Source organism: Microcaecilia unicolor, chromosome 8, assembly GCF_901765095.1.
Source record: "Microcaecilia unicolor chromosome 8, aMicUni1.1, whole genome shotgun sequence".
Classification (NCBI taxonomy): Eukaryota; Metazoa; Chordata; class Amphibia; order Gymnophiona; family Siphonopidae; genus Microcaecilia; species Microcaecilia unicolor.
In genome coordinates, this window is record NC_044038.1 from 142,321,969 (window position 1) to 142,335,390 (window position 13,422).

General features: G+C 44.3%; 1 protein-coding gene across 2 annotated transcripts in view; it reads left to right on the top strand.

The window, feature by feature from the left end:
- The window catches only part of ATP10B (ATPase phospholipid transporting 10B (putative)), a 234,335-nt gene that overhangs the window by 132,120 nt on the left and 88,793 nt on the right, over positions 1-13,422 (top strand). For both annotated transcript variants that reach the window (XM_030212611.1, XM_030212612.1), the window contains one exon: positions 7,199-7,403. In XM_030212611.1, the coding sequence (XP_030068471.1) occupies positions 7,199-7,403 (205 nt within the window). The remainder of the gene's footprint in view (positions 1-7,198; positions 7,404-13,422) is intronic.

The window sequence follows — 13,422 nt, forward strand, 5'->3', positions numbered from 1 at the left end:
GCACATACCCAAGTCATCTACAGTATTCTGTAAATTATGCACATATGTTTGAACATTGCCCATGCTTCATCCAAACTCAACCACAAACAGAAGAAAAAACTTCCACGGATGAAGCAACCAAGTGCAAAACAGTAGAAGAGACCAAAAAAGAAGGAACCTTTCGCAGATGATGTCCAAATCCTCTTCCAAAAAAACTACAGCAAAGAAGACCCAACACGACTCGTGTTTCGGCTGTACTGGCCTGCATCAGGGGTCTGAAAACTTGTCATATGATTCATATCTCCAGAAAATCTTCAAAAAAATCGATCAGTAAGTAGCTGTTGCACAAAATTAGAATGTTTCGCCAATAAACGCTGGCAGGACGTCGCTCATGTGAGTAGTGAAAGAAACTCAACCTATGCGTACACCCCCTTGTAAATATGGTGTCCTTTTACTAAAGTGCATTAATGGATTTAGTGAGGTTTAACAAATTAGTGTGTGTTAAGAGCTATGCAGCCCATAGGTGTACAATGGGCTGTGCGGCATTTAGCCCATGCTAATGATTAGCATGCATTAAGGGGCCCTTTTAGTAAACGGTTGCTGCGCGGCAAAACTACCACCAGCCCAATGCAGGTGCCAGTGGTAGTTCCACCCCCAGCATGCACCATTTCTGACGTTAGTGTAAATATTGAAAAAATATTTCCGCAGGGGGTTACCCAGCAGTAATTGGGCAGTGTCGCACACTACCTGGTTACCGTCAGGTTAGCACGGGAGCCCTTACTGCCGCCTCAATACGTGGCAGTAAGTGCTCCCCCCCAAAAAAAATGTCTGCACAGCAAGTGCGAACTTACCACATGGTTATTTCATTTTTGGCTATTTTCACCCACTGCAGTAAAAGGGGCCTGGTGCATGGCAAAAACAGCTGCCGCCACTAACACAGGGCCCCTTTTATGACAGCTTAGTAAAAGGGCCCCTAAATCCATTAGTGCACCTTAGAAGAAGGACCCCTATGTCTATGTGTTATGCAAGTTAAGTAGGTCTTTATAGAATATCGCTCAGGCGGAATATGTGTGTACATAGCCATGTAAATACCATTAGTCTAAATATTTGTGTGGTCAACAAGTGCTTCAATGTTAATGCCTGTGATGCCCCGAGTGAGGATTGAGGGTGGGCCTGTGAAATAACACAAAGGTATATAAATAAAAACCAAGTGTTTTATTTACAAAATACTGAAGCCTGTTATGTCACAGGGCCAGAAACACAAAGAGAAATTCCTCTGTAGTTCAGTAAATACATTCTTAAACAGGCCCCTGGCTAGTAGGCCCAAAACACAGTCTGTAGCTGGTGGGGCTGCCATGCCCTAAATACAGCCTGTAAGTTCTTCCCCATTCTTGACTCCAGCCAGACCTCAGAGCAAGGCTTGCTAGTTTCAAATCAGGAAACAAAAGTGGCTTACCTCAACTAGGTTAAAATCATTAGACATACACTGTAGCAGCATATTCTGGGGCAGTGGTGATCCTAGCCGGCATGACACCCGGGGCGGATCGCCGATGCGCCCCCCCCCCCCCCCCCCCGGTGCAGCGCTGCCCCCCCCTGGTGAAATGACCCCCCCCCCCCCGGAGCAGAGGGAGCTGCAGTGAAGTTAGCGAACTCAGCTGACAGGCGCGCGCCGCGGCACCCCCCAGCGGCATGCACCCGGGGCAGACCCCCCCCCCCCCGTTGGTACGCCACTGTTCTGGGGCTTCCGGTTTTCCTTCCCTGAGCCTCCTTAACCTCAGTCTGGCCCTGCCTTTTATACTTCCTGGTTCAGAAGAAGAAAATGTTTTCAATTGAAAATTATTTTATCTGTAATTTGGGAGATTTCTTCCAGCTGTTCTGCACCTGGCTGCCTTCTAAGCCCTGCTGAGGGATGAACATTCATCTTGAGGTGTGCCCATTCCCAAGCTACATGGAAAATTATTTTATGTGTGTGTTTAGGGCTATATTTATCTCGGTACACTTGAAGGGAATGTTGGCTTAGCAGTGAGGTTAAAGTACCTTCAGTAAAACTTGTTGGCAGCATTGGATATACCTGAGAAATTTGCACCTTGGCTCGAAGTTGCAGAGTAGTTTGCTTTCCTCGCTCTGTTTACACTTTCCACACCAGGTTTGATAACGTCTTATCTAAACGTGGCCCGATATGGTTCTAAACTCAATAAACAGGGATGGGCATAGGTGATGTATAAAAGCACATTCTGCTTCCTCTTCTTTCGCATGCCATGTTCAGCGCTGATCATTTTTATGGATTTTCTGAATCAGATTTTGTTGGTACATAAAACTTGTGGTAAAATACAATTAGACTAGAATTACATTTTTTTCTGTGGATTGTGAATTTTTGTCAGTAATATCTCAGTTAGGCCTTTTTGTTCATAAAGACCAAATTACACTCCCCCGCCCCCCACCACTGAAATTCTAGCTTAGCTTCTTTGCAGCCTATACTGAAAGAATCCTGTTTAATTACTACATTAAAGAAGATTTTGGTTCAAGAGTTCTGAGTCTCTTCATATGTTCTATGCACTTGTTTAGCTGCATGCCATTTATGCCAAGGCATTGAATGGGCAGAACAGTAAAAATCTTTGGAGTTGTAGTGAAATTTTGTGGGTCTCAGGGAAAATCTTGAAATTCTTCGGTGGCTTCAGTATGACATGGCCCGGCATTGAATATCCAGGAATACAGTCAGCAGCAGACATAAAAACGCTATCGGTCAGACAGTGTTTATCACGTGTATTAATGGTCAATGTTAATGTCATGCAAATGAGGTAGATGGCAAAGTGCGTCCACATCCCTGAAGTATTTTGCATTAATGCATACTTGTATGATACATTAATAGGTAATCTGTTCAGAAGTGTAGCTAGGTGGGATGCAAGGGGAACAGCTGCTCCCCCATATGGATTTTGAATAAAATGGCACCTATGCAGATTAGCCCTTCAGCTTCACACTGTAGCCTATTTTACAAAAGGTCCGCTCCTCCTAATATCATAACCTGGCTACCTTCTGAATCTGTTTTGTATAGTTTTGCATCTTATCACCTTATTAGTATAATCTTTGCATTAAAACGCTCACAAGCTGGTTTATGTGGATCAAAAGCTGTATGCAGGGATTAGTTGCAAAATAAAATGAATTGAAAAGAAAAAAGGTATACAGAGGGAACAGAGTATCAGGATTTCAGTTATTGAGTCAAGCATCATACTGTTTCTGTACTGAGTCAATTTATGCTTGTAAAAGCCAAAAGAAATCCATTGAGAATGTTCACTGTATCCAGCTGAAAACTTGTGATTTTTGGTCATGTTGCTATATAAAAAAAGGTGTGCTTTTACTAAGCTGTGGTAAGCACTCACGCATCATGTGATACATGCCAAATCAGCACATGCTAACCTCACACTAAAAAATATTTTAATTTTTGCATGGGGAGGCAGGTTTGGGGGCACTAATCAGTGCAGCTAGATTATCACACACTGATTAGAGCAGAATTAACTGCTTCAGCCCTTATTATTTACAAAATATGGGCCCTGATTACTACGCCGCACTAAAAATGAGCGCATGCTAGTGCTAGAGACACCCATAGGAAGATATTTAGCACTCGCTAAAATTGCTAGCACACCTTAATAAACAGGGCCCTAAGGGTCAGTAAGAACACAGTAATTCTTTTTTAATGGGCACGCACTGATGGCGACATGAGTGCATGACCATTAATGCCAAAAATGGAAAATCAGCCATTTTACTGCTGCAGTAAAAATGAACTTAGCGCTTAGGAAAAACCCACATAAAGGTGCGCTAAGGTCACTATCAGGTGAATTTTTGAAAGAGAAGGACGCCTATCTTCTGACACAAATCAGGAGATGGGCATCCTTCATTCAGGGTCGCCCAAATCGGCATACTGGAAAGCCGATTTTGGGCATCCTCAACTGCTTCCCGTCGCGGGGACGACCAAAATTCACAGGGGCATGTCAGGACCGTACCAAAGGCGGGACTGGGGTGTGATTTAGAGATGGGCGTCCTCGGCCGATAATGGCAAAAAGAAGGGCGTCCCTTACGAACATTTGGATGACTTTACTTGGTCCATTTCTTTTCACAACCAAGCCTCGAAAAGGTGCCCGAACTTACCAGATGACCACCAGAGGGAATCGGGGATGACCTCTCCTTATTCCCCCAGTGGTCACCAACCCCCTCCCACCCAAAAAAATGAATAAACATTTTTTGCCAGCTTCTATGCCAGCCTCAAATGTCATACCCAGCTCCATCACAGCAGTATGCAGGTCCCTGGAGCAGTTTTTAGTGGATGCAGTGCACTTCAGGCAGGCGGACCCAAGCCCACCCCCCCCCCCATCTGTTACACTTGTGGTAGTAAATATTGAGCCCTCCAAACCCCCCCAAAACCCACTGTACCCACATGTAGGTGCCCCCCTTCACCCCTTAGGGCTATGATAGTGGTGTACAGTTGTGAGGAGTGGGTTTTGGGGGGGGGGGGGGTTGGGGAGCTCAGCACCGAAGGTAAGGGAGCACTATGAATGCTGGCTCCTTCCAAGACCAAATAGCTTGGATTTGGTCGTTTTTGAGATGGGCGTCCTCGGTTTCCATTATCGCCGAAAACCGGGGACAACCATCTCAAAAACGACCTAAGGACGACCATCTCTAAGGTCGACCTAAATTTCATTGATTTGGGCGTCCCCGACCATATTATCGAAACGAAAGATGGACGCCCATCTTGTTTTGATAATACGGGTTTCCCTGCCCCTTTACAGGGCCATCCTGCGAGGACACCCTCATGACAACTTGGGCACCTCGTTCAATTATGCCCCTCCACATATCACAATTTAGTGAAAGGACCTCAAATTGAATAATGGAGTCTGTTTGTTTTTTTTGGAATGTGCATTCATTTGAAACAGCACTGAAAATGTTAACATTTCACATATAATTTTGGGGTCCTTTTACTAAGCTGCGGTAAGCACTAATGCATGCTTACTGCAAGGTAAAGAGCACTACTGTGAGGCACACTCAAGCATGCCCCGCAGGGACATAGCTAGGTGAGGTGCTAGGTGGGGTGCAGATTGGCCCTTCAGCTTCTCACTAGCCCCTATTTTACAAAAGTTCTACTCCCTCTAACATCAAAACCTGGCTACACTTCTGGGGTAGTTTTGGGATTGTTGTGCACTTCCCATGCACTAACTTTTAGCCCTGGGGGCGGAGAGTAGGCGTTTACTGTGCTAATCGGTTAGCATCGCTACATCACTGCGCACTAACCAGTGGTTAGTGCATGAGCCCTTACAGCCTAGAAAATAGGTGTCGTAAGTGCTCACACGCTAATGGCCACGGGCTAATGGGGAAATTAGCCCATGTCCATTAATGGGAACATGGAAAATGCACATCAACTAGAAAATAGCTCAGGGAACAAGTTTCCAATCAAGGAAAATCCAATGGGAATGTTGGCTTCAAAACAGTTTAAATTTACTGCACTGTTGAGCTTTTTTTTAGGTGTTGAAAAAATAGAGAAGGTACTTAGCTTGACTGCAACAACCTTAAACTTCTCTAAGTCTCCTCCGTAACTGAGACCATGGTTAACGGTGGCCTCCATTTCGCCACTGCTGCTTCAGAACTTCCAGTCCAGTGTTATTCCGTTCAGACTGCCGACGGTCTGCCCTTCATGTGTCTGTCGGCAGTCTGAACGGAATAACACTGGACAGGAAGTTCTGAAGCAGCAGTGGTGAAACGGAGGCCACCGTTAACCACGGTCTCAGTTATGGAGGAGCCTTAGAGAAATTTAAGGTTGTTGCAGTCGAGCTAAGTCAAGCTAAGTACCTTCTCTATTTTTTTAACACCTAAAAAAAAGCTCAACAGTGCAGTAAATTTAAACCAACATTCCCAGGAGGTTTTTTCCGATGATGAAGAAGCCCTAGCCCTTCTACCCGTGTGTTGTGTGGGAGAAGGTGTTTCTTGAGGTTTTCCTCCTGATGCACTTATGTATTTGCTTACTTGATGATCTGTTTCCAAGTGTTTATATTTATTAACATGGAAAATGGAGCCATTTTACTGCCACACTAAAATTGGTCTCAGTGCATAGGAAAGACCAGTGCTGAGAATAGTGCTAGCCACTTTTTAGCACAGCTTAGTAAAAGAGCCCCTTCATGTTGTTTCCAACCTGAAACAAGAAAAAAAAACCAAAATATTGTGTGTATGTGTGTGTGTGGGGGGGGGGGGGTTCTGTCATCTATAGTGCACACTATTTCACAAGTGCATGCACTATTCTGCAATGGTATGCACTATCTGAGTAAAAAGGTACAGTATTTCACAATAGTGAGCACTATTTGGAAATAATCCTCACTATTTCAGAATAGTGCTTTTTTTTCAAATAGTGCTCACTATTGCAAAATAGTATGCGTTATTGACAACAATGCTCTGAAATAAATAACAAAAATAATAATAATAATAAAATAAAATAATCCCATAAATGACATGGGAAATGAAACAAAATGAAACTTTTTCTCCTGAAAACCTAGTTGTGTATTAGTCCATTTTGATAAACTGACATAAAGGTTGGACCATTTCTCTCAAAAATGTATCAATAAAAAGGTGGCACATAAAACATTTGGGGGCCTTTTTACTAAGGTGCAGTAGGCCTAACATGGGCCTACCACACACTAAAAGGGCACTACTGCGGGACATGCTGGTTTCCTGCTCAGCATGCGCTAGCCCCGCACTGGAAAATATTTTTTATTTTCCAGCATGAGAGGTGTGCCCATGAGTGGAGAGTAGGCATACCTGTGCTAATCGGGTAGTGCAGGCACATTACCACGTGCTACTCGATTACCATGGGAGTAGCACAGGAACTCTTACCCCCTCTTAAATAGGTGGTGATAAGGACTCCTGTGGTAATGGCCACATGCTAATTGTAAAATTAATGTGTGGCCATTACAATAAAATATAGCATGGCGGCCATTTTACCACTATGCTAAAAGCATCCACAGCACCCAGAAAGCCCATGCGCTGACACCAGCACTGGCCACTTTTCAGCACAGCTTGGTAAAAGGATCCCTTGATGAATTTTTATTCTTCATAAATTGAGAGTACCTTTGTGTCCAGGTACCTGTTCGAGTCCAGTAAACCAAAACTGAATGATGTCCTCCCTGCTCTACCAAGCCATTGCAATTGCTAATTGGCAAACTATGCTTCTCTCTACCCGCAGGTCGGAGAAGGATTATGTAGAGAAGTGCTGGAAGGACGTGCGGGTGGGAGATTTTATCAAGTTGGAGTGCAACGAGATCATCCCAGCTGACATTCTGCTCCTGTACTCCTCTGACCAGAATGGCATCTGTCACATAGAAACTGCAAACCTAGATGGAGAAAGTAATCTGAAGCAGAGACAAGTGGTCAAAGGATTTTCCAGTCAAGTAAGCACAACAGATCCAGTCTCCTCTTTTTAAGGAAAACTACCTTTAGCTAAATATTAAATTATATATTGAGCATGCAAAAAAAGTGATTATGTATATTTGAGATGAGCAGACCAAATCTGGTTAATATAAACTGGTCCACATGCCACGTCACCATAGATAGCCGTTCTCCATTCAATATAACATAGAACTTACCACATTTTTTGCTTTAAAATTAATTTACACATGCTAAAAGCAACAATCATTGATTCATCTCGATAGCACTTATGTTTTGTAACCATCTCTGTATGTATACAGTGGCATTTACACAAGTAGATTACATACCCAATGGGTAAGTGACAATTTCAGAAAGCCACAAATGTACACATGAAGGTCACTGGGACGTAGTGATTTCAAGAGGATGTGGCTTGAACATGGTTTAGAAGGTGCTTGGGTGGATCAAATATCTACACCTTTATTCCCTGTCTTACAGAGGAAATAGACATCTTTGTTTAAAAAAAAAGCCCCTGTTGGTTTTGCACCAGATGGAGGTACTCACAGATTTTTTAAAAGTTCTTGTTTCACTCTGGGTTTTATACAAAGGATTAAGGGAATAATTCTCTAAGGGTTCCTTTTACCAAGCCACACTAAAAAGTGGCCAGCACTGGTGTCAGCGTGTTGGTTTTCCACACACTGCAGCCACTTTTAGCATGGCAGTAAAATGGCTGACATGCCATATTTTTTTTGTAATGGCCACGAGCTAATTTCCCCATTAGCACGTGGCCATTACTGGAGGAGCTCTTATCACCACCTATTTAGGAGGTGGTAAGGGCTCCCGTGCTACTCCCACACTAATCGGGTAGCACATGATAATGTGCCCATGCCACCGATTAGCGCAGACACGCCTACTTTCTGCTCATGGGCACGCCTCCCATGCTGGAAAGTAAAAAATATTTTCCAACATGGCATTAGCATGTGCTGAGTGGGAAATTACTATGGAACACCTCAGCACGTCTCATGGTAGTACTCTTTTAGCGCACGGTAGGCCAGCATTAGGCCTTCTGCGCCTTAGTAAAAGGGCTTCTAAATCCTCATTATTTCTAACTCCAAAAAGAAATATATTGTGGCCTCAGTACTTAATCAGCAGAACATAGGAATGTAAGTTTGTAAAATGGGACCAGGCTACACACGTGTCAGCAGCTACATGTGGAAACTGCAAACCTGCCACTTGTGAAAAATAATGCTTGTTTTGTAAACGGCTGCTCCCGCTGTGCCACCGGCAGATACATGTGCACTTCTGCATGTTCTTGTATTTATTTTTCAGAGACTCTGCATTCGGCAGAGTTTTTTGTGAAATATCACTGGAATTGAGCACATCTTGACCAGGGGCGTAGTCAGACTTCGGCAGGAGGGGGGTCCAGAGCCCGAGGTGAGGGGGCACATTTTAGCCCACCCCCTGATGCTGACCCCCCCCCCCCCCACTGCCACCTTTGCCCCCCCCCAGCACCAACCCTCTTGACCCCTCTTCCCCCCACCGCCGTCGGGTACCTTTGACTGGCGGGGGTCCCCAACCCCCACCAGCCGAAGCCCTCTTCTCCAGTGCGGCCGCATTGCTGATCTGCAAGGCTTCTGTTTCTGTTGTACGTGCAGGACGTCAGACTCACAGAAACAGAAGCCTTGCAGATCAGCAACGCGGCTGCGCCAGAGAGAAGGACTTCGACTGGCGGGGGTTGGGACCCCCGCCAGCAAAGGTACCCGACAGCAATGGCGGCAGCAGGGGAGGGTTGGTGGCAGGTGGGGGGTCGAAGGGGTTGGCGGCGGATGGGGCTAGGGCCAAATCTATGGGGGCCCATGTCCCTGTGGCCCCACGTAGCTAAACCCCTGATCTTGACCTGGATGTCTCAATTCCCATCTCACCGTTCTATGTAAAATTGAGTTTATGCCGTGCTCCCAGTTCAATGTATGGTAGAACTAGGTCAAAAATCCTTTGAGAAATACAAGTAATCGCAACTCGACTAAGATGTAAGAGATCTAAGTCTTATCCTGCTGATTCGCTCAGGCCTAAAATAAATACTTTGTCCTAAAGATGTGGAATAAATAAAAGAACACATTTGGTACAAGGCAAGATGTTTGCTGTTAAGCATTACGGGTTTGTCATGGAAATTTCACAGGTACTGAAAGACAGGACTAAATATATAAAATCCACATATAGGTCAAGGATTGTACTTTTGGGATAAGCAAGACAACCCTGTGATAACTGCGTCACAGTGAAGATGTCTTTTTTTTTCTTTTGCATTCTACACCAATGTGCTAAAGAAGAGGGAGGGAGGGATCCTGTGGCATAAGTGGGGGGGGGGGGGGGGTAGGTCCTGGTGGACAGGGGCCCACCTAATTCAGGCTGATCCAAAATTATAGCACTCTTGAAGTGGCTGGTGGGGATTCTCAAGCCCTGCCAGCTGAAGACCTCCTCCTCCTCTCCTTTGGCAGCCATGGCTTCTTTCAAGCAGCAGCCAATGACAGTGTCCCCAAGCAGACACCAACACTGCCCCCCCCCCCCCCCACCACCACCACATGCTCCATTTTAGCACATGCATAAAACTGAGCATCTGTGGCCTGCCCGGCTGTAGCAGCAGTGGGAGTCCAGGGACATTGACGCTGACTTCCACTTAGAAGAAGCTCTGGCTGCCAAAGGGAGAGGAGGAAGTCTTCATCAGGTGGGGTTTGGGGATCCCCATCAGCTCAGTTATTTATATTTTGAGGGGCAGGGGCGGAGAGCGGGAATGGAGAGAACTTTGCGTCCACTCACCTTGAGTTCAGGTCACCCAAAATTGTCCATCTAGCTACACCACTGGAGGAGACAGAACATGCTTTTAAATGTCTATTGCTTTTCTTGAAGAATTAGACAGGACTTTATGATATGTGTTTTGACCATTTAGTGTTTTATATGCGCAAAGAATAAAAGGCTAGATATTCAAATGATTTAAATGGACATTAGGCTTTTGCCTGGTTAAATCGCCTTGGCTGGCACTTAACAGATAGTGCCCCTGAATATCAACTGTGATTGCCACAGCACTACGCGATTAGTGCCAGGGTGGTCTGGGGGTGGAGTCAGAGCAGAGCAAGGACTTACCCAGTCCGTTAGGTGGGTAAGTGCCCAGAAAAGGCTATCCTAATTTTTCTGCTTAGCTAACTGGGCACTGGTCTGAATATCGACTGCTGACTGGCACTTGGGTAACTGCTAGTGGTTGCACATGACCCAGATCAGGCTTGGCACTGCATTTTTGGGTCTAGTTCAACCCATGGCTCTCAACAGCATTAAAGCCATGAGCCTCATCAGGGATTCCTGCTGATTCTTATTCTGATAATATTCAAAAAAAGTCAGGGGTGGAGGGGGCATTATTTTAAACTCATCAAACCCACTAAACTCCCTTCTGATCACTCTTATAGCAGCAGAGTTATAGCATATTTCCCAAAGCAAATTGAATATTTCATATCAGAATAGATTACAAAGCACTGAATGTGAGCTCTGTGTGCATGTCGGCATTTCTCAACTTGATCCAATGCCTGAATTATTAAGTTAACCCTTTAATGTAGGGATTCTCAACCCAGTCCTCAGGACACACCTAGTCAGACAGGTGTTCAGGATATCCACAATGAATATACATGAAGAAATTTGCATGCACTATCTCCATTGTATGCAAATCTATCTCATATTTATGCATATTCATTGTGGATTTCTAGAAAACTTAGGGGTCCTTTTACCAAGCTGTGGGGCCATTTTTCCCGCATGCCAGGGCCCTTTTTACCGCAGCGGGTAAAAAGGCCCAAAAACAAAATGGCCATGCATTAAGAAATCTCTTACCGCATGGCCATGCAGCAGGGGGCCCCTTGCCGTCACCCACTGAGGTGGTGATAAGGGATCCCGTGGTAACCCGCCAGTAACCGAGCAGTACACGGTGGTGCCCGATTACTGCTGGGTTACCTCTGCGCTAACCATTTCCACAGTTTTTTTCTCCCCTAGAATTGGCACGCGCTTGACCCAGAACTACCGCTGACAGCCTTGTTGGGCCAGTGGTAGTCCCAAAATAGCGAGCAGCAAGCCTGCATTGGAATTACCGCTGCTCTGTAAAAGGGCCCCCTTAAATGGCTGCATATGTCCTGAGGACTGGGTCGAAAGCCACTTCTTTAATGCAATCTTTAATTCAGCTTTACGTTTACAATACAGTTTGATTTTGATCAGGTTTTTTTCATATTTAAATGCCATTTCAGATATACTCATGACAGACATCTGATGAGACACAAGTTAAATCAGACTCAGCTGGAATAGCTGAACTCAATTCAGTTTGGCACCCATGTATTCAAATTGCTGATGAGGCTGAAAGTCATTCTTGGAATTCAAATATCGACTTTGGTTTTAAGTAAACACATCCTTCTTCAATGCATCCTCCAAATGCCATCAATTTACTTTTGCTAAGAACTATGACTGAAAGCAGAAAACAAAATGCAGGACTACAAAGGACCTGTTAGGCAATTTTTAAAACGATTGCACAGGGAAATGGGTTGTCAAGCTGAGTGCACACAGCCACTTGCGCCTGCTGCTTTCTCTGTAGGTAGGAGTTTGCAGGAAAATGAAATCTGAAAGTTTGATAATACCATCCATGCAAGTACTCTTCCTCCCCCACCCTAAACAAATCTACATTGTGGAAGAGCACCTATAATTTTAGCCACAGGGATTTCAATCCCCATGTGCTGGCAGAAATTCAAATAAAGGACCCTGGAAAGACCCCAGAGCAGGGGATCATATCTAAATAAAGCGGAGTGGCCCCCTCTGCACTACAGGGATGTACTTTTAAGTTTTTAGAAAACAGTTTATGTGCTGTTCCCATGGGCAAAATTTGTAATTATACATACATTTTTAAGTACCCAAGTACAAGTATTTGCTGTACCATGCAGAGGAGGAAGGAATGCAAGAGAATTCCTCCACTGGTCTATGGGTATGCACAGCACAGCTAGAGAAAGATTCAAAAGGGAGGATATTTTTATAAATTGGAATCATTTTTTTAAAATCATTTGTCAAAGCTTTCTTTAAGTTTCAGAGCTTGAGTTGTAAGGAGGACTGGATCGTGTCTCCTTTCTGAAATCAGTTTTGTCACCAGCGTGATTAATTATCATACTTTATGTGATTCAGTCTTTGAACTTCTCTCACTTTCAGATTTAGGTTTAAAATGTCAACGAAACAACTTTTTGATTTTTAACCCTTGGCTAGCAGAATGTATTTCAGTTAGACAATTAACCAAACCAAGTGGGTATTATTGTAATTTGCTATGAGTTCACATCTATTGGCTTGCCTCTGATGCATAACATGTATTCTCCCTCTGTTTGCCCCTGGCATAAATCCTATTAGGGATATTTTCAGCACAGAGCAGCATAAATGAGTGCACTACCGCCCCAGGCATCTCGTCATGATGTTGAGTGTCTCCTTCTGACAGAGCTGCTAGTTTTTCTCTAGACCAGACAGTGAAGATAGACAGAGTAAAATACACAGTGGTCAATTTTCAGCGGGACATCTAGGAAAGAATTGTGGATATCCTGAAAACCTGACTGGCAAGGGGTACTCCAGGACTGGACTTGAGAAACACTGTTCTATTCAATAGCACTATCTGGTTATTGACGCTGAATATCCCTCTCACTTGCTCTTATCTGGTTAGTGGCATTTTCTAATCAGACAAGTATGTTTGAAGGTCTACCACGTGGTATAGCTGTATGTTGTTCCAAGGTTCTGTCTTATATCTTTTTCCTATCAAAGAGTAATTAAGAACAGCCAGTCAGATAATTAACCTAGCCGCTCCTGATGTTCCTAATGATAGGAACCAAACAACTTTTAACCACTCAGACATTTGCTGTGTGACAGTTGTTCACACTGAAATGTTGAAATTCAGTGGAGAGTCTAACTATACTGGGAGAACATTTTTGCACTATTATTAAGCTGCTTTAGTTGTTTAGGGCCCCTTTTACAAAGCAGCAGTATGCTCAACGTGAG